We start from the raw sequence: 19,126 nt of genomic DNA on the forward strand, positions 1-19,126 counted from the left end.
TACAATTCAATCATCATCTAATTGATATTTTCTTAAAAAAATATTAAATAATAGATGTGGAGGCAAAGCTTAAGTTTGGCTTGTCTTAACAATTTTGTCTTGGATATCTTCTTAAATAAATTATAAATTAAAGATGTAGAGGTAAAACATAGGTTTGGCTTGTCTACCAATTTCGTCTTGGATATTTTCTTTAAGAAATTAAATGAAAGATGTAGAGGTAAAACATAGGTTTGGTTTGTCTACCAATTTTGTCTTGGATAACGCTTTTGTTCAAATATCAAAATAAAACTACATTTCGAAGAGGAAAACACAAACACGTTTGTGCAAGATAGCAAAATAACAATAGAAGTAAAAATTTAACACTTATATATGTTGCATCGTTTATTCTCATGTACATCCCTCACTATTCGATGATTTGTGATTTTGTAATGAGTTGATGGTGATGAGCAATATTTTATTATAACATGTAAATTTATTTGACCGGTTAACCAAACTGACCCAAAAACTTAACCGTAATCAAACCGTTTTAAACCCGATTTTATAGAAACGGGTTTTAAGCAGCTGTAACCCATCGGGTTAGAGCTGTTTTGGAGTTTTTTTAGCTTTAACCAATTTGAAAATGACTGTTTGGAACTGGTTTGAAAAAAATCTGTAACCCGTCTAAAAACTGGTTTACCTTTGCATTACTATTAGACTGGTCGCTATGGGGCGCCCTTGGGGCGCCTTTTTGGGCGACTAGGGCGCCGAACACCGCCATGGGGAGCCAAAGAATCATGGACGACGAAGAAATGGCCGTTCCAACGGCCGGCGCGGTTGATGAATTGGGTGGCCCCCCTTTCAGCAGCTCTCTCCATCTCTCTCTCTCACACACATACATACATATACATATATATGTATAATAGGGGCGCCTTTGGGGCATTAAACCATAGCGGGGCATCTTTGGGTGGGGCTTCGATGCCCTCGGTGTTTACGTGGCGCTGACGTGGCACGGTGGAGGGGCTTCGAAGCCCCCCACCATAGCGACCAGTCTTAGCACAGTGACGGAATCCATTTAAGGCTCATCAGTTGCCTTAAAATTCCATTTAACTACATCCAATTAATAGACAGATTTTCAACTTTCATTTAAGTCTTGGTCCATTGAGCCATTTAAGGCTCATCAATTAGTGGTAAATTGGTCTAAATTTTCAACTTTCAAACGGTCAGAGGGACTATTATTACACATTTACACATATGGAAATCTGTTTACACATTAAATATACAACTATATAACCAATTTAATGTTGCATAACAAGTCTACATTTTTTTAATTCAAACCTGCAAACCGGTTCATGTTAACCCGGTTTGGAACCGAACCCAACCGATTACACCAGTTTCGAGTTTCCATAGCTTCTAACCGGTTAGGACAAAACCGGTTTTGACTGCTTTGACCGAAAACATATTTGGTTCAACCTGAATCCAGTTTAGGTTAAAAAGCCAGTGTGTACATCTCTAGTTGGTTTTAGCGCCCCGCTCGCGATGACGCTATAAAGTAAAGAAATCTATTTGTTTTGGATGAGCTACTCAACTAATCAATAGAGTAATGTCATTTCAAGATAACCCCAAACTAATTACAACCACTCCAACTCCATTTAGGGGATGGTTTATGACTATCTAACCACTCACTTTAACACAATTTTTTAAAATTTTCTATTAAACTATATAAATTAAAAACATAATTTCATGGTCGTTCAAAAAAAAAACATAATTTCATTAAGTAAAATAAAAAAGAGTACAACACTTTAAAAAAAATAATACTAACAAACAAAATAAGAAGAAAAAAAAAATCCAACGTGAAAAACTTAAAAATGGAAGTGCCCATCATAGTGAATTCACGTTTACAATCAATGAGAACCAAGCGATATGGTTCTTAAAGTTTCGTATTCGTCTTCAATTGCAGATGTTAATTTGGTGGTTCAATTTCAGATTTCATATTTCAAACTAACAAACAAAACTATTTAATAACTAAGAAAATATTACCGGTACAGTACAGTTAAATCTTAATCATAAAGATCCATATGATTATCTGTGTTTTATAATTTGTTGCGATGACATTAATAAAAAACACAAAAGTTAACGATTTAATAGATTAACCAAACAGTCAAAAGAATATGTTATATATTAATCGCTCCTCTATTCTCCACTCGAGTACTACAATTTGATCTCAACTACTCGCCAAACTACTCACTTGACCCGGGGGTGGTGTACTCAAAGTACCCGGACTACTCGGCCATTTACTCGGTTGGGCCGAGTTCACAACCCTGTCCACCCTAAGAGAAGAGGAAAAGGTAAAGAACAATTATGGGCTGGCTGCAAAGTTAATTAAGTGGGTTTCAATTTTCAAATATGCATGGGCTCCAACAGATGGCTAAGCATACAACCGGATAGTTCATACTTCATAGTAAGGCAGTATATTTAGTAGGCTACGAGATTATGGAAAAAAAGGAGGGATACGAAGATTTTGCACCAAATAATACACACACATGTGCGTGTGTTAAAATTCAGGGAAGCACTAAATTTTCGAGGCTCAAAGTAACTCTAAATAATCGTTAAGTTGTCAAGGTAAAGCTAGCTCATATAAAAAATACTTTTTGTCTAATTTTAGTCAAATATTCTATGTTTAGTTCCAGTATTTATTTAAATAACATTTGAAACTATCCTGATACCTAAGTAAGTTTTCCTGAGACTAGAAACTAGATGTCATCCCGTTTATACTAATTTTAATGTTATAGATCGGACTCATCTGGGAACACCATCAAAGAGAAAACCATCATTGTGAGAAAACCACTTAAGTCAGATTCTTAACATGCAACCATAAAACCTAAAGTCTTAACAAGGGCCAACTCTCAAGAAGGGCAGGGTAGTCAACAGACTCCGGCCTAACACCCCGATAGACCCGAATGTTTTTTTATATAAAAAAAATTAGATATACTTTTTATGAAAAACAATATGTATATTTAATATTTAAATTCAATTACACAACCACTAACTTGGTCTAGTGACAAATGTGTGTTACTCCCAATAAGAGGTGCACAACAAACACGAACCCGGAACCGAAAAAAAAACCCGAAACCGGTTTTTTTATACCCGAACTCGTACCCGACCCTACCCGTAAGGTACGGATAGGGTATGTATTTTAGTACCAAAACTTGTACCCAATCCGGACCCGATTTGATCCGGTAATACATGAATATCAAAACCTGATTTTCCAAATACCCGATTTATACCCGAAAAAAACCTAAAAATACCCCTAAAAAGTGTAACCCTTAAAAAATTTAATATATACCAAAAAAATACCCGGAGAAAAGCTCGAAAAAACCCCGAAAATAGGGTTTTTCAATACCCCAAAATGGGGTAGTAAAATACCAATTTTAGAATACCCGGTTCTATACATGACCCTAACCCGATACATAGGGTATGATTTTTAGAATACCCGACCCGGCTATTGCCAATACAAAAACCAGGTATTTGAAAAACCCGATTTGTGCACCTCTACTCCCAATCAAAAGGTTGTGTGACTCACTTGAGACATGCTTAAGCCTATTTTTATAAAATAAGTTTTTATAGAACCTAAATCATAACCAATTAAGCTAATTTAAAAATTAAATTATTTAAATAAAAAAAACTCTTTTTAGTTAAGGCCAACTTTTATTTTCCCATTTTTAACCCAAAAATTTTAATAACTCTCGGAGACCGCCGTCACCGTAGGACCACTGAATTTAATTCTAACTAACGCAAGAATGTAAACTATTCGAGGTTTTTAACCTTTCAAGAAAAGAAAAAAACAAAAAGATAAAAATTGTTAGCCTTTCTTTGACTTTGACTTGTGTGATGGTACGTCAGATGAAACTTTTCAAAATATTCCTTTTCAGATAATAAATAGTCTTTTTATATTTCATCACAAGATACATCCCCACAGGTAGCCCATTCATTCAATGACCGATAATACTGTATCTTCCGTGTTCGAACCATGGTATGAGCTTAGCGAGAAGGTCGTGTTGGTGACTGGAGCATCGTCCGGTATTGGCCGAGACTTTTGTATTGATCTGGCTAAAGCTGGCTGTAAAATCGTTGCAGCAGCACGGCGAGTAGATCGTCTCGAGTCTCTCTGTGATGAGATCAACGCACTCCGAGCCAACGATGGTGTTCGAGCTAAGGCTGTGGAGCTTGATGTCAGTGCTAAGGGTCCGGTCATTGAGGCCTCGGTTAAAAAGGCGTGGGATGCGTTTGGACGTATTGATGTTTTGATTAATAATGCCGGGGTTAGAGGTAATTATTTTAAGATAGAGTAAAATGCGGTTTTCGTTATCATGGTTTGTCTAAATCTGTGTTTTTAGTCAAATAGTTTCAAATTTACGATTTTCGTTCATATGGTTTTATTTTAATTGCAATTTAACCCGGCCCCACTAACCCCGTTAAGTCTGGTCATTAAACCCATCAGCGTGCACCTTACATGAGGGCCAGTTTTGTCCCCCCCCCCACCCAAATAAACATCGTCTCTAATTCGCAAGCCCTCTCACGTGAGGTTGGAGAAAAAAGGGACAAAACTGCCCCTCACGTGAGGGACACGTTTATGGGTTTAACGACCAGACTTACAGGGTTAGTGAGGTCGGGTTTAATTGCAAGTGTAATGAAACTACATGGATGAGAATCGCAAATTTGAAACTATTATATTAAAACCGTAGAGTTTGACAAACCACGGAGACGAAAACATCAATTCACTCTTTCAAATACTATATGTATGATTTAAATCTTGATTTTAAATGATTTGGTTTTGCAATTCAAAAATGAGTAGCTCGTTTGCCTCGATATAAACACTACTTTTCTCCAAATATATATTATTAATTAATTTTGTCAAAAGGAATCTAGATAACATTAAAACTATAGTCAAGTTACAGGATTGCTAAATCAAGAAAATAAAGGTTGCATAAATGATGAGATCTGGCTTGAATCGCCCGGAATAAATTTACTGTTTAGTTTCTGAACTTGATATGTTATTGAATTTTTTGTATTTCTAGGTGGTTTAGGAAAATCATTTGTGTTTCTAGGTGGTTTGTTTAAAAGATTCTCAAAGTAGGTAACTTGCCAATAGGGGGTTGCGAGCTTTCAGATGCATTCTTAAACTCGCAATGGGGGCCAACGATCTTATACGGAATCTGACGAAAGCTTTATACTCGCAAGGGGGGGTTTGCGATCTTTTGACTTATCAAATAAACACACAGATTCTTACATGCATCTAAATTATTAGCTTACGAAAGCCATATAACTTAATATTTAGGTGAAAAGTAACATCGCAAGGGGGAGCTGCGATCTTAGGATCAAAATTAGAGTTTCCGACACCTAACGAACGACCTTATAATATTTTCGGATCCTAATATTTTCATGTTTATTCTATTTTGTGCCATGTCAAAATCTGTCTTTTTTTTAATTTAAGCTATTATGATGTGTTTGTTTTAAGGTAACGTGCGGTCACCATTGAATTTGTCTGAAGAAGAATGGGATAACACAATGAGAACAAATTTGACCGGAACATGGTTGGTGTCAAAGTACGTTTGTACCCGTATGTGTGATGCTAGTCAAGAAGGATCCGTCATCAATATCTCATCTATTTCTGGTCTTCCTCGTCAAGAACTTCCCGGAGGTGTTGCTTACTCAGCTTCAAAGGCAGGTGTTGTCACACTGAGTAAGGTAATCTTTCACCACTAAACACAAGATATATGCCATCCCATTTAATAATTTATGTAGCTTTTTTTTTTCTCTTAAGCTCAAGTGATTTAATCAGGTTATGGCTATGGAAATGGGTAAGTTTAACATCAGGGTGAACTGCATTTGTCCCGGGATTTTCAAGTCTGAGATCACAGAAAAGCTATTAGAATTGAAGTGGTTCGATAAAATGGTTAAAAGTTCCATTCCGTTACGGTCATTTGGCACAACGGATCCTGCCCTGACCCGACTGGTCAGGTATCTGATTCATGAATCGTCCAAGTACGTAAGTGGCAGTGTGTTCATTGTCGACTCGGGTGCCACCTTAGGCAGTATCCCAATTAATGTCCCACTTTCCTCTAAGCTTTAGAGTTTGACTAAGCATATTTAGCAATGATTGTTTTATAGGCAAATGCTTTAATAAACACGTTTTTTATGTTATCACTGTAACGAATTTATTGGACACCCATATTCACACATATATACACACATGTTTGTCTCCTTTTATAAATTTTTATTATTGAAATTACATCGCTTCTTTAGGCCCTTAAAATCTTATCATTGGGCTTATAAACGTTAATTGCTTGGCCTGTTGGCCCATAAGCAGTAAGTCTTATCATTGGGAGCCATGGGTAACTCGAAAACATATAAAAGTAATGCCAAGCGTCAGTGGCGGATCCAGTAAATTTTCTCACAGGGGTCGGGAATTTTTATGGTCGGTACTAATACAACTGTCGGGTCGAATCGGGTCGGGCCGAATCGGGTCGGGCCGAATCATATATATATATATATATAAGGATTACCAAACAAAATATTAAAGATAACATATACATCAAAGTTGTTCTCTACGAGTTTTCATTTTTTGAAATCTAACCATTACATCATCTACTTTAACATTGATAAGCAAGTCTTTCTCAATGTAACAAATACAACTATCGCTTAATTTTTCATCACCCATTCGATTACGCAAATCAGACTTCACATACTTCATCGCCGAAAATGATCTTTCAACGGTTGCGGTTGTGACGGGTAATACGGGAGCTAACTTTAATAAACGATGGATTATGTTTTAACATAATCTAAACATCATTAACCTAAAAATCTTAAAGCCTAACTAAATTAGACATAAATTAAATGTATTATGTATTTATGTTATACCTTATCACAAGGATGGATGTTGGAAATTGAGTCAGAGGAGGCAGAGCCGCAGGCAGAGGGAGGCCGAGTTTCAATTCTGGTGAAGGCGCAGAGACGAACGGACCAGGGAGGGAGGTAGAGAGAGGCCGATCAGAGGCCAGAGGGTGTGACTGATTATGTTTGTTCGTGTTCAGTTGTTCACTTGTTTGGCTGATCAGATGATGAGAGCAGAGGCAGTAAACTGATGGGTAAACTAAAAGAAAATATTAGTTTAGAATAGGATTGGGTATTAGGCTAAAAATTGAGTAGGGTTTGAGTTGGGTCTTGAGCTTAAAATTGGATTGGATATTAGACTAATGGGCTTATTGATATTAATAGGAAAAATTGTTTGTATAACGTTTATATAATTATATTTATAAACTTTTCATTGTATCTTTTAATACGGTTAGTCTCAAAATCTCATGAGGGTTGTCTTCAAATTATACAGGGTTCGGCTTCAAAATTTCACAGGGTCGGGGTCAAAATTTTACAGGGGCCGGTCGGGAATTTTTTGGTATATTAACACTAAAAATTTTTTTTTCACAAGGGACGGGGGACACCCCTGCTTTGTTACTATCTCCGCCCCTGCCAAGCGTAGTGGCAACGTTGTGGAGAACGTTTTGGCCCAAAACACTGTTGAGCATCCCCTTGCCCAGAGTTTTCAAGCGTTTTGATGTTCATAAAGTCTCCCATTGTGTGGAGAAAATGGTGGGTTAAGGAATGAAACCAACCAATGGAGATTGTACCACTATTCTTGGTCTAAGAAAGTTATATTTTGGACCTTTCTGTTAGGACAAAGGAGATGGATCTAGAATTCTTGATGATGGTTTAATAGAACCAAATGCAAAAGATATTTATGGAATTGAATTTTTAATGCTTAAATTGAATGTTTGCCTAGGGTTGAACATTTGAACTTGAAGAACATTTGGTTTAACCTTTTCTAGTGTGACATTACAATAGTTAGAGTAAGACCAATTCTAAGGTTCGGACAAGTCCAAAACCTTAAATCAAAATGATGATTGGGAGTAGAAGTGGTGATTCATATAAGTTTTGCGCTGATGATTGAGGAGAAGAATTACTTAACACAAAAATTAACAAAACTTTTCACCTAATTATCATTCGTCAGCACTGATTACAACAATCATATTCAATTTGTGTATCAAGTACCAAGTACAAGATAAATCAAAACAAATAAAATACTTTGTTCTAAGCAATAAATTATTGTGTTACAAAATTGCCACTGATCTAAGACAAATTATTTTATTACTACTTACCAACGTTAAATTGAGAACTTGCCAGAGCAGTAACAAGTTGTTTGTTAATCATTAGTGGCAAAAGTCTTGACTAGTTGTCGATCTTCTTGGCACAATTGTAACGTTCAGTAATAGTTGTAACTTGTATCAGTTGCAAGTATTTTTATCCGTATCAAATGTAACTTCTCGCACATTAGTTGCAACTTCCACCCATTTGTAACTCTTTCCTATTCACCAACTTCAGTTGTAAAAACTTCGCAAAGCTTCAGTGAAAATATCAAGTAGGTAAAACTTGATGTAGAACTTTCATTTCAGTCTGAACTTTACATACAAACTTACCAACAAAAACCATCATGACCATACCTTAGTTGAAATTGATATGTATTATAATTTATAAGTACTTAGGATCTTTTATCCCAACACCAACTCATATCTTGAAGGTAGAAAAAATTTACATAATGCCAAAAAAGGCTTGGTAGTGTTCTTGAATGCCTCATGTGAACATGATATATATCTTCATCTCCATCTCTTGAACGATTCAATGAATAGTCTGGACAAAAGTTTTATTGCAAAGAGATCTAAACACCAACATACAATGAATTAAACATATTTTTTAGCATTATATTCGATAATCAAGAATTAACGAGGTTACCCAATGTAAAATGATAGTTAGAGCAACCATAACAATAAACTCATACAAACCGCCACATCAATGCCACATTAGATCCCAAACTTTTCTTAAAAACACTTACTTTTTCTCACAACAACAAACCTACACAAACCTTATTATGTATATATTGTATGTGTGCGTATGAAAGAGAGGAGGACCCACACTACATGTTTGCTGCAAGTTTGCAACCAAGGACAAACTTCTTGGACTTGTACACCACAATGGTGGTGGATTCTTGGCACCTCAAGTTTGTCTTCATTGTCACATCACCTAGACCTTGGAGGTGCAGCTTGATATGGATACTCTTAATTACTTGTTAGTTGGTCTCAGGAACATTGGTGGATTGGTAGTAAACTATCTTCAATCTTATCTAAAAGGTCGAGAGTTCATATCATATAAAGGGACATAATGGATACAATGTTTATTAGAAGTTGTCTAAAAACCTAAAAAAGAGTGAAGACTACGTAGGAATATATATTATTAAAAGGTTATTTTATTAAATTGTAGCTCAATGGTAGAACACTCACTTTACTAGTGAGAGGTAGAGAGTTCAAACTTCACTATCACCAATTTATATGGGAGATATGAGAGATGATCCTGACTTGCAAGAGTTCGATTCCTGATCTCACCCGGTTTTACCGGCTCTTCGGGGGTCGGGTTTTATCTGGGGAATCCCTCAATAGGTGAACCGCTAGGGGCTCTGTCCGTCCGGACTCGTGGCCCGCTCAGGCTACCTTTAGCTAATAAAGGCCGTGTACAGACTACCCGACGTTACTTAGTTGGTCATTCGAAAAACAAAAAAGAGGTTATTTTATTATTTTAGTGGAAGGTGGTGAGATGGTTGTATTCTTTTAGTATAATTTTAGCCACTATATTTTGAAATGTGAATGGCATGCGACTAGAAGTTGTCAAAGTCTGTGTTACTTCTATAATTGTTCTGTAATTGTTACTTGATTTTATATATAAGCTTTTCTACGTCTTGTATATTGCGAATCCTATTCGATGATCGTTGCCATATCATATGAAAGTTTTTGTATTTAAATACGGGATGGTGATTCACTGGTAAAGGTATAAAACACCTATGTTTGAGAAGAGAAAGTTATTCATAAACGACAAAAATTAAAACAAATTTGTTATTAAAAAAATTAAATTTAAATAAATAAATGGTCTGATTGTCCGGATCGGGATCAATATGAATCATAATTAGTTATAAACTTGCGATCACATGCAGGACGGATCTAGTATAGATTGAGGTGTAGCTCGCGTTACCCCTCAACTTTTTTGGTGAAGACATTTCCTATGCAACTTTTTTTCCTTCTTCGGTTTATGCATCGACTACCTATAAACAAAATTTTTTTAGCTTGCGTTTCCATCAACTTTTTTTCCTAAAATCGTCATTGACCACATTTATCTTCGAAATTGGAGCCATTGGATATATATTACGTCATTCCCTGGAGTTTTACTTCCCCTAACTCCCAAGCTCAAAAGATTTGGACATGGAGTTTTATTTATTTTATCTAAAGCTCAAAAGATATGGACATGTGATGGTTATGAAATTGAATTGAAGAAAAGTTCGTGTATATAATATATGGCCTACTAAGTCGGGTCAAAATCGTGACGTTTTGATTCTAGAATAATGGTTTTCAAATGAATATTGTTTTAATATATTGTACCTTTAACCATCAAGTTGGTATTTTTAATAGGGAAAGTTCTCAAAATGGCCCTTTTAGAAGAGAGAAACTAAAAAATAGCCCTAAATTTTAACATATTCCCAAAATAGCCCATTAAATTTGGACTGAGGAGACGAGATCTGAAAAAATCCTCCAGTCAATAAAATATAGACAAGTGTCAAAATCTGACGGGTTTTTTAAAAAATATTGGGGGACCTGTCCATACTTCCTATTAAAAGTTCTTGAAAATAAATAGTCTTTTCCGACGGTCTTTTAATGTTTTTTAACGGGTCCCCATAACTTCCAAAAACATGGGAAAATGTGCCTTTAAATTCAGTATTTCAAGACGCATTTAGGGTGAATTTGTACCAAGAAGACGAGTTTGTAGTTTATTTCTTATGTGTTTAAATTTAGTCTAGACCTTCAAAATTTATTTATATTCCGTCTATACCAATAATATAGTATGAAATTCCGTCTTTTCCGACATGATCATCCAAAGAATATACATATCATCATCTTCCACTTCATACCACCCTAAACTCCTCTCATACCACTCTAAACCTTATCTTCCATGGAATTTGATAATGTTGTTGTTTGTTATGGTGGTCATTGGCAAACCGGTAAAGGAAGGTATGATTATGTTCCAATAAACTGTAAACGGGGAGGTGTTAATCTTGCTTCAAACATCAACCATTCCAAGCTAATTGATTTGATTCAAGAGTTAGAATTTGATGAAAATATGTGAATGAATGAGGATTGATGAAGATGATAGATATAATGTAAATATGGACGAACAAGTAAGAATATACTACATACTCGTCTCCTTCGTACATATTTTAAAGATTCGTGTCTTGAAAGACAAATTTTTAATGCACATTTTTCCATGAGTTCAAAATATATAAGGTCGAGATAAGAAACTTAAATAACCCGTCTGTCAAGACACTTTTAATATTAAGATTTTGTGAAGAATATGAACGGGGACCTAAATATTTTCAAAAATATGATCACTTTAGTTCAAATTTTTCTAGTAAGTGTATTGAAAGACAAAGTTTAATGGCACATTTTTCCATGAGTTCAAAATATATAGGGTCGAGATAAGAAACTTAAATAACCCGTCTGGAAAGACAACTTTTTAATATTAAGATTTTGTGAAGAATATGGACGGGTACCTCAATATTTTCAAAAATATGATCCCCTTAGTTTAAAGTTTTTAAGTAAGTGTCTTGAAAGCAAATTTTAATGGCACATTTTTCCATGAGTTCAAAATATATAGGGTTGAGATAAGAAACTTAAATATCCCGTCTGACAAGACAATTTTTAATATTAAGATTTTGTGAAGAATATGGATGGGTACCTCAATATTTTCAAAATATGATCCCCTTAGTTCAAACTTTTCAAATAAGTGTCTTGAAAGACAAAATGAAATGGCACATTTTTCCATGTCTTTAAAATTTGTAGGATTAGATAAGAAACTTAAATAATCCATCTGGCAAGAAAGCTTTGGAAAATAAGTTTTAGTTCAAAAATATGGACGGGTCCCTTAATATTTATAAATTTATGGTCTTCTTGGTACAAATTCACCCTAAATGCGTCTTGAAAGACTGAATTTGAACACACATTTTCCCATGTTTTTGGAAGTTGTGGGGACCCGTTAGGAAACATTAAAAAACCGTCTAAAAAGAGTCTTTAATTTCAAGAATTGAATAGAAAATATGGACTGGTCCCCAATATTTTTAAAAAACTCGTCGGATTTTGACACTTGAAATTTTATTGGCCGGAGGATTTTTTCAGATCTCGTCTCCTCAGTCCAAATTTAATGGGCTATTTTGAGAATATGTTAAAATGTGGGCTATTTTTTAGTTTCTCTCTCTAAAAGAGGGCTATTTTGGAAATTTTCTCTTTTTTATATTTTATTTTGGTCAAGCCAATATCTGGATTCATATTTTCAATTTGGGCTTTGATAAATGAAAAGGTCCAACTACACCGTTGTCATACCGCTTCCTCTCCATTGTTGTTGCCCTCACCACCCTACCATCGTGCTAGGCTGTAATGCGGAAACGACAATACACAAGCATGCACAACCAGTAATCAAACACATACGTACAATGATAAACTACACAAGAATTTTACGTGGTTAGGCCCCAACAGGGATTTGTACGAGCTACAACCATGCTATTTCATTATCTAGGCGCAAATATTACAATCGAGGGATGTAAATAGACTAGGATGGGAGTTTCTAGCTTTGTCACAAAGAAACATAAATATGTGTCTGATTATAACTTAATAAGATAGTGCGTAATGGGATAGCAAATGAGGATGACGAGGGCTACAAATTGGTGGAACACCGCCCTTTAGACGATAATAGGGGCAATAGGGGGGGGGGGGGGGTTATTTGTCACTGGGTTTGAAAGTAAATCATATTATTATAATATATGATCGTTGAACGGTAAAAAAAAATTAAAAACTTAATATAAATACCCAACCATTTTTATCATCTCATATACCAACTCAAGAGGTGTTTCGTGGTTTTAAAAAACCGTTGTCATTATGTGAAAAACCCATGTCGTGTCTGGTCAATGGCGAAAATGAGCGATGCCGTGTATACGTCTATCGTATTGCAAAATATGATTTTAGAAGACTAGGACAGAGCAATATGCCAACACTATATACCAGGGAGTGTTCCAGAACAATTCCTTGAACCAACCAAAGAACAACGAACATGAAACATTTACGAGCTCACATCAAATGGGATACATAACAAACTTAAGACGGAATTAGTTCAATACATTTGAGAAAATCGTCCTGTTGAAGTCGAATACGAAGGCGAGGACGAGAAAGAGTGAGGAGGACGAAGACGACTAATAAATTAGTATTTTTATATGTATTTGTTTATATTTTTTGGTGTGTTTTTATATTTATTTTAATTTATTTTTCTTTCATTTAATTAATTTAATAAATTTTTATAAATTAATGTGTTTTTTAATTTGTTTAATTAAATTAGTAAAAAAATAATAAAAAAGGTGACGTGACAAAGGAGGGACTACAACACCATTACACCCCTAAAATAAAAGTTCACACTTTAGTGACTGATAATCATATATCGCAAGTCATCTTATTTTATAACCCCTCTATTATACATATCCTAATAACGAACCCAGTAGCTCCTCCATGTGATCTATAATAACCCAAAGCCCAAAGGCTTCACACATCCAAACACGTTGTCACCACCGCTATCACAACCCCACACTTACTTTTGAATGTAAAAATTATAAAATAAATCCAGTCAAACCCTCTACACTTTGTTTTTTTGGGAATTTTTGCCGGTTAGGATATTCGTTAGCATAATGTCCCTCTTTAGAACATATCCAACATCTACATTTTTTCTTTCCCTGTGGGCAAATTTTAGGTTTTTCTTTTGAAAAGTATTTACATGGTGTAAATTTTCTTTTCTTGGTTTTTCAAAACCTTCTTCTAGTTTTATATTTTCTTTTGTATTTCTTTTTGAAGTAACTTTTATCTTTGGGTGAATGACATCCAAAGAATAATTGAGGTGTTTCTGTTAAAGTACTGCAACATTTTTTGTTAAATCTTTTTAACTGTTTTTGTTTATTGGAGAAATCGCAATAAACGGTAATTTCTTCTTTAACTATCTTTGTAGCAAATCTGAGAGAATGCATAGTTAAAGTATTTTTCTCTTTATCCCATCTTTCTTTGGCTTTTTCTCCAACAATGGGGATTTTCATTAAGTAGACTTCTATCCAGGAATGATATTCACCCGTACTTAACTTATAAAAGTTTTGCTCAAATAGGCAGGTAAAATCGTCTAAAAGGCATATATCACATAATTGCGCTTTTGTAAGATTTTGTCTTGTCTTTTCAAGCAATTTTTGATTTTCTAAGTCTTTGTTTGTGATGAAATCAAGACCTAAAAACATCATATATATGGCATTAATAATTTGTACAAAAAGATCTTCACCATGTAAATTTTCATTCCAAGCAGTGCCTTTAATGAAGTCTTGAATAATTCCTGAAGATTTGTGTTCTATCAATTATAATAATGCCTTAGCATTAGAGAACTCTTCTGGGTTTGACTAGATAATGAGGCTAATCTCAGTATTCCATTTATCAGTAACTTCTTTTCTTTTTTCAAAATCGAAGATACAGTCAATTTTTATGGTGTCAATTGCAGTTGAACTACCATTATTAGGATTTGGTATGCCTTTGTGATATGGCATAGAAAATTCTGTATTTTTCTTTTTGTTGCTAGCATAACTAGTACTCGCCCGATTTGTTCTACTATTATAATTAGGAGTTTCTTCAGTAGAAGAATTTCATCTTCAGTCATAGGTTCTGAAGCGGTCTTTTTTTTAGTTTTAGGTTCTTTTATAGTGAGAATTGATAAAATAGAGGATGATAAACCTCAAAAGCTAGAACAGCACGCAAAAATCTTCAATGAAAAAGGAAAATTTAAAAAATATTCTTTTCCTAACATTAATGTGGGAAATCCGTCATTAGGAAGTTCTAAATGTCCAAATGCTTTAAAATGGCCTTTTGGAACAAAAGAATAATAAGCAATTCTTTGAAGATTGAGAATTGTAAATGTCTCGACAAAAAAATGTCATAAAAGGGTCTACACCCACATGCTAACAACAACTATAATCTATCCCACCAAGAGTAAACTATTAGTTTTTTTTTTCTTTTGTCATTTTGCTATTTTAATCCAAAAAGTTCTTTCTAACAATTTTGTTATCATGGTTTCCAAAAGTTGTGGCTTCTGTCCAACTCACCTAACATCATCCATTCTGACACCAAACATCATCCATTCTTACCGTTTATTGATAGTCTTTTTACGCTTTTAAATGAATAAACCATTTGTTAATTTAATAAATAATCATTATATACGTATATAAAACATAATTATGTTATGTATATAGTTAACAGATCACAAGTCACAACTAACCTGTATAAAAAACTTTTTATACGTAAACACATACCAAACCAGAATGACAAAAATAACAGTTTACTCTTCAGTTCACTTACGGTGTGTTCCCGAGTTCAACTTAAGGGGAGAAAGGAAAGGAAATGGATGGAAAGATAGAGGTGGGGGTGTTCCTAAGTTTTTTTTTATGAAAAGAAAGGATTAGTCTAAGAATTTGAAAGAAGGAAAAGATGGAAACCATAGTGCTTGATATCTTTCAGAATCACGTACTTTGTCAGATAATGTATTTCGCCTATTACGAAATCAATAAGATAGGAAGTCAGAGGACTAAGAGATTCTAATATGTGAAATTCAAATGCATAACGTTTGTTATATGAAATCAAACCAAATGATTAATCGTTATATAGAGGTTCAACCACAACAGTCACATTAGTTTTGATAGTGCTGCTTCAGTCAATACCGAAGACCAAACTACTACAAACCTTCATTCAGTATTGAAGAGCATTTTGATAAATGATCAGAGTATATATAAGCAGCACTGATGATCAAATTTCAAACAACCTTTGACAACTTTGCGTTCCGAAACAACTTCCAATTATCATAAGAAAACAAGGAAAATAATTTTTCCCAGGTTTAAGTTGCAAGTTTCTTTAGTCTTTATTTCCACTCATCAAAAGCTGATCACTATCAACCGAGGAAAGATGAGTAAAACGACTACTAGATAATCAAAGTCTCATATGTATAGTTTCGCTGAATTTAATGGCTACACAACTCAAATGCATGCCTCAAAGTTTTATAAACGTTAATACAAGAGTTTTTCAAATCCTGTTATAAAGCCACAAAATTAAGTATTTGTTATTTTCATCACCATCCATATCCATATCCCATTTAATCCTAGCTTTTCCCAAAAGATCCATTTTTTTACGAAAATCCAACCACAAAAAGCTAGCCTACCAGAATTAAAAAAAGTATTTTCGCATTAAGTTAATAGCAAAGTTAACGACGTTAAGTGTTAGGTTCCAAATCTGTTATAATTAACTCAATTATTTATGGTCAAACTTAACCATTGAGTAATTAACTTTTTTTTTCTTTTTAAATGAGAAAATATTGATCCTTTTATATATAACACAAACCGAACTACATCTGGATAATGGGTAAGCGAGCAACAAGCTGCGCCGCTATCCCCTTTTGAATCGCAACATTTTTAACTTAAATTATTATTTATCATTAACAACATTTTAAAATATCAAGTTGAGGGTGGCTACAACGTTGCTTTAGTTGACTTTTGTGTGAATACTAGATCGATCGTTGTACAAACTAGACTTAGAATCAGTCTCGGTCTCAGGGTTGAATCCTATATTTATATAATCGTATTCCCACTTTCCCCGTCTTATGTTTCATCACTAGATATCCATAACAAGAGTTAAATCTAAATCACTGCTAAAACTCCATGGCCGATCACACTGTATCTTCCGTATTCGAACCATGGTATGAGCTTAGCGAGAAGGTCGTGTTGGTGACTGGAGCATCGTCCGGTATTGGCCGAGACTTTTGTATTGATCTGGCTAAAGCTGGCTGTAAAATCGTTGCAGCAGCACGGCGAGTAGATCGTCTCGAGTCTCTCTGTGATGAGATCAACGCACTCCGAGCCAACGATGGTGTTCGAGCTAAGGCTGTGGAGCTTGATGTCAGTGCTAAGGGTCCGGTCATTGAGGCCTCGGTTAAAAAGGCGTGGGATGCGTTTGGACGTATTGATGTTTTGATTAATAACGCCGGGGTTAGAGGTAATATTTTCAGATACTATATGCTCTTAAGTATGTGATTTGTTCTTGTTCATGTGGTTAAAACTTAAAATTATAGATTTGTTACGATTCTCGTATTGGTTTATGATTTAGATCAAGATCTTGATCTTGAGACTGTAAGATTTAGAAGTGGTTTGATGTAGTTTGACTTGAATAGTTGTTAAAAGAAAACGACAAATAGGCTATTATTGTCATAATAATACTTAAGTAACATATATACAAGATACCAAATGACATTATTGTTATCATGTTTCATTAAAAAAAAGCATGTCTTGTCGCATGCTTAAATCTCTCTCTTCTAATTTAAGTTTTTATGATGTGTTTGTTTCAAGGTAATTTGCGGTCACCGTTGGATTTGTCTGAAGAAGAATGGGAAAGCACTAATAGAACAAATTTGACCGGAACATGGTTGGTGTCAAAGCACGTTTGTATCCTTATGCGCAACGCTAAACAAGAAGGATCCGTCATCAATATCTCATCTATTGCTGGTCTTGCTCGTGGAGAAGTTCCTGGAGGTGTTGGTTATGCCGCTGGAAAGGCGGGTGTTGTTACTTTGACTAAGGTAATTTTCCCCTATCAGTTCAAGATATATGTTATGCAATTTATGCTACTTTCTTCTTTCTAAGCTCAAATGATTTGAATACATAGATAATGGCTATGGAAGTGGGTGCATACAACATTAAGGTGAATTGCATTTGTCCCGGGCTTTTCAAGTCAGAGATCACAGAAAAACTATTACAAGCGGATTGGCTCAATGTAGTGGCAGAAAAATCTGTTCCATTACGGACATTTGGTACAACAGATCCTGCCTTGACCCGACTAGTCAGGTATCTGATTCATGACTTGTCCAAGTACATAAGTGGTAATGTATACATTGTCGAGTCGGGCCTCACGTTAACTGGTGTCCCCATTTACCCTAGGCTTTAGAGTGGTGAGGTGTGTCACGTCTGTAGTCAAAGCCACCACAATGAATAAGCAAATTTTGCAATCATCGTTTTATAGGTAAATGCTTTAATGAACAAGTTTATCAAGTTATCATTGTGTAAGGGGTTTGGTGAACCTATGTATACACACGTGTTTGTATTCATGTAATGTGTGTCGTGGAACATGTCGTGTTGGTGGTTTGTGTTTAAAAATTTTAATATCAAAACAAAATTCACACCCAATATTCAAGAATATCTGAACACATGAATTATAAATCGTTTCTTCAAAAATGAAAGTTTATAAACAAATTGATATTTGATCAAAATGATGCGTGTTATGCCAAGTTGTAGTCTAAAACACATAGATGTTATTTGTTTTAGTGACGGACAGGCCCGAAGGACAATTTGTTTTTATATGTTTAGAGGTTTGTTATACTAAATAACAAAATTTGGCTTGCCCAACTTTTAAAAATATGTAAATACATATTTAATGTATATGTTGAATGAGTAAAATACCAACAGTATGGGACTAGCGGCTGGTGTTAAGTTTTGTAAAATGATTTCCATCATTACGAGGATTTTGAGAGTTCAAGTCCTATGGTGGGCAATGGTGTAATATTAGATTTAGGATTAGAAGGGTGTACGTGTTTGTTAGCCGTTCAAAGGAAAAAAAAAAAGGTTTTACAATTCAAGCATTTGAAGTTGAGCTTTAAGGCTTGATATTAGATTAACTGAATACTTGAAATTGAATGTTAAGACTTAGGGTCATTAAATTTGGATCGACCTTGAATAAGGCCATGCATAGTGGGGCGTTTCCCATCCACACGACGCCCATAAAGAGCCAGTACCCCCCCCCCCCCCTTCCGGGAGTGCTTTGGGTTGGGGAGGGAGGGGATTCCCACAAAACGCCGGTGAGTTGTGTTGTTTGGTCAACATACACGTTACAACGGATAG

General features: G+C 34.9%; 2 protein-coding genes across 2 annotated transcripts; both read left to right on the plus strand.

The window, feature by feature from the left end:
* Positions 1-3,971: 3,971 nt before the first annotated feature.
* On the plus strand, positions 3,972-6,248 carry LOC143597007 (uncharacterized). The gene is made up of 3 exons (XM_077075633.1): positions 3,972-4,305; positions 5,495-5,724; positions 5,819-6,248. The coding sequence occupies exons 1-3, from the start codon at positions 3,972-3,974 to the stop codon at positions 6,107-6,109; spliced, it is 855 nt and encodes a 284-aa protein (XP_076931748.1). The 3' UTR covers positions 6,110-6,248.
* Positions 6,249-16,887: 10,639 nt separating this feature from the next.
* LOC143597008 (uncharacterized) lies at positions 16,888-18,361 on the plus strand. Its single transcript, XM_077075634.1, has 3 exons — positions 16,888-17,231; positions 17,582-17,811; positions 17,898-18,361. The coding sequence occupies exons 1-3, from the start codon at positions 16,898-16,900 to the stop codon at positions 18,174-18,176; spliced, it is 843 nt and encodes a 280-aa protein (XP_076931749.1). The 5' UTR covers positions 16,888-16,897; the 3' UTR covers positions 18,177-18,361.
* The last annotated feature ends 765 nt before the right edge of the window (positions 18,362-19,126 follow it).

Source organism: Bidens hawaiensis, unplaced genomic scaffold, assembly GCF_021521415.1.
Source record: "Bidens hawaiensis isolate Kalapana, Puna unplaced genomic scaffold, B.hawaiensis_p1.1 tig00047470_1, whole genome shotgun sequence".
NCBI lineage: Eukaryota > Viridiplantae > Streptophyta > Magnoliopsida > Asterales > Asteraceae > Bidens > Bidens hawaiensis.

Coding starts and splice junctions, on each gene's coding strand:
- LOC143597007 (XM_077075633.1), top strand. CDS start 3,972: ATGACCGATAATACTGTATCTTCCGTGTTCGAACCATGGTATGAGCTT. Junction 4,306..5,494: donor TAATAATGCCGGGGTTAGAG/GTAATTATTTTA, acceptor GTTTGTTTTAAG/GTAACGTGCGGTCACCATTG. Junction 5,725..5,818: donor GTGTTGTCACACTGAGTAAG/GTAATCTTTCAC, acceptor TGATTTAATCAG/GTTATGGCTATGGAAATGGG.
- LOC143597008 (XM_077075634.1), top strand. CDS start 16,898: ATGGCCGATCACACTGTATCTTCCGTATTCGAACCATGGTATGAGCTT. Junction 17,232..17,581: donor TAATAACGCCGGGGTTAGAG/GTAATATTTTCA, acceptor GTTTGTTTCAAG/GTAATTTGCGGTCACCGTTG. Junction 17,812..17,897: donor GTGTTGTTACTTTGACTAAG/GTAATTTTCCCC, acceptor TTGAATACATAG/ATAATGGCTATGGAAGTGGG.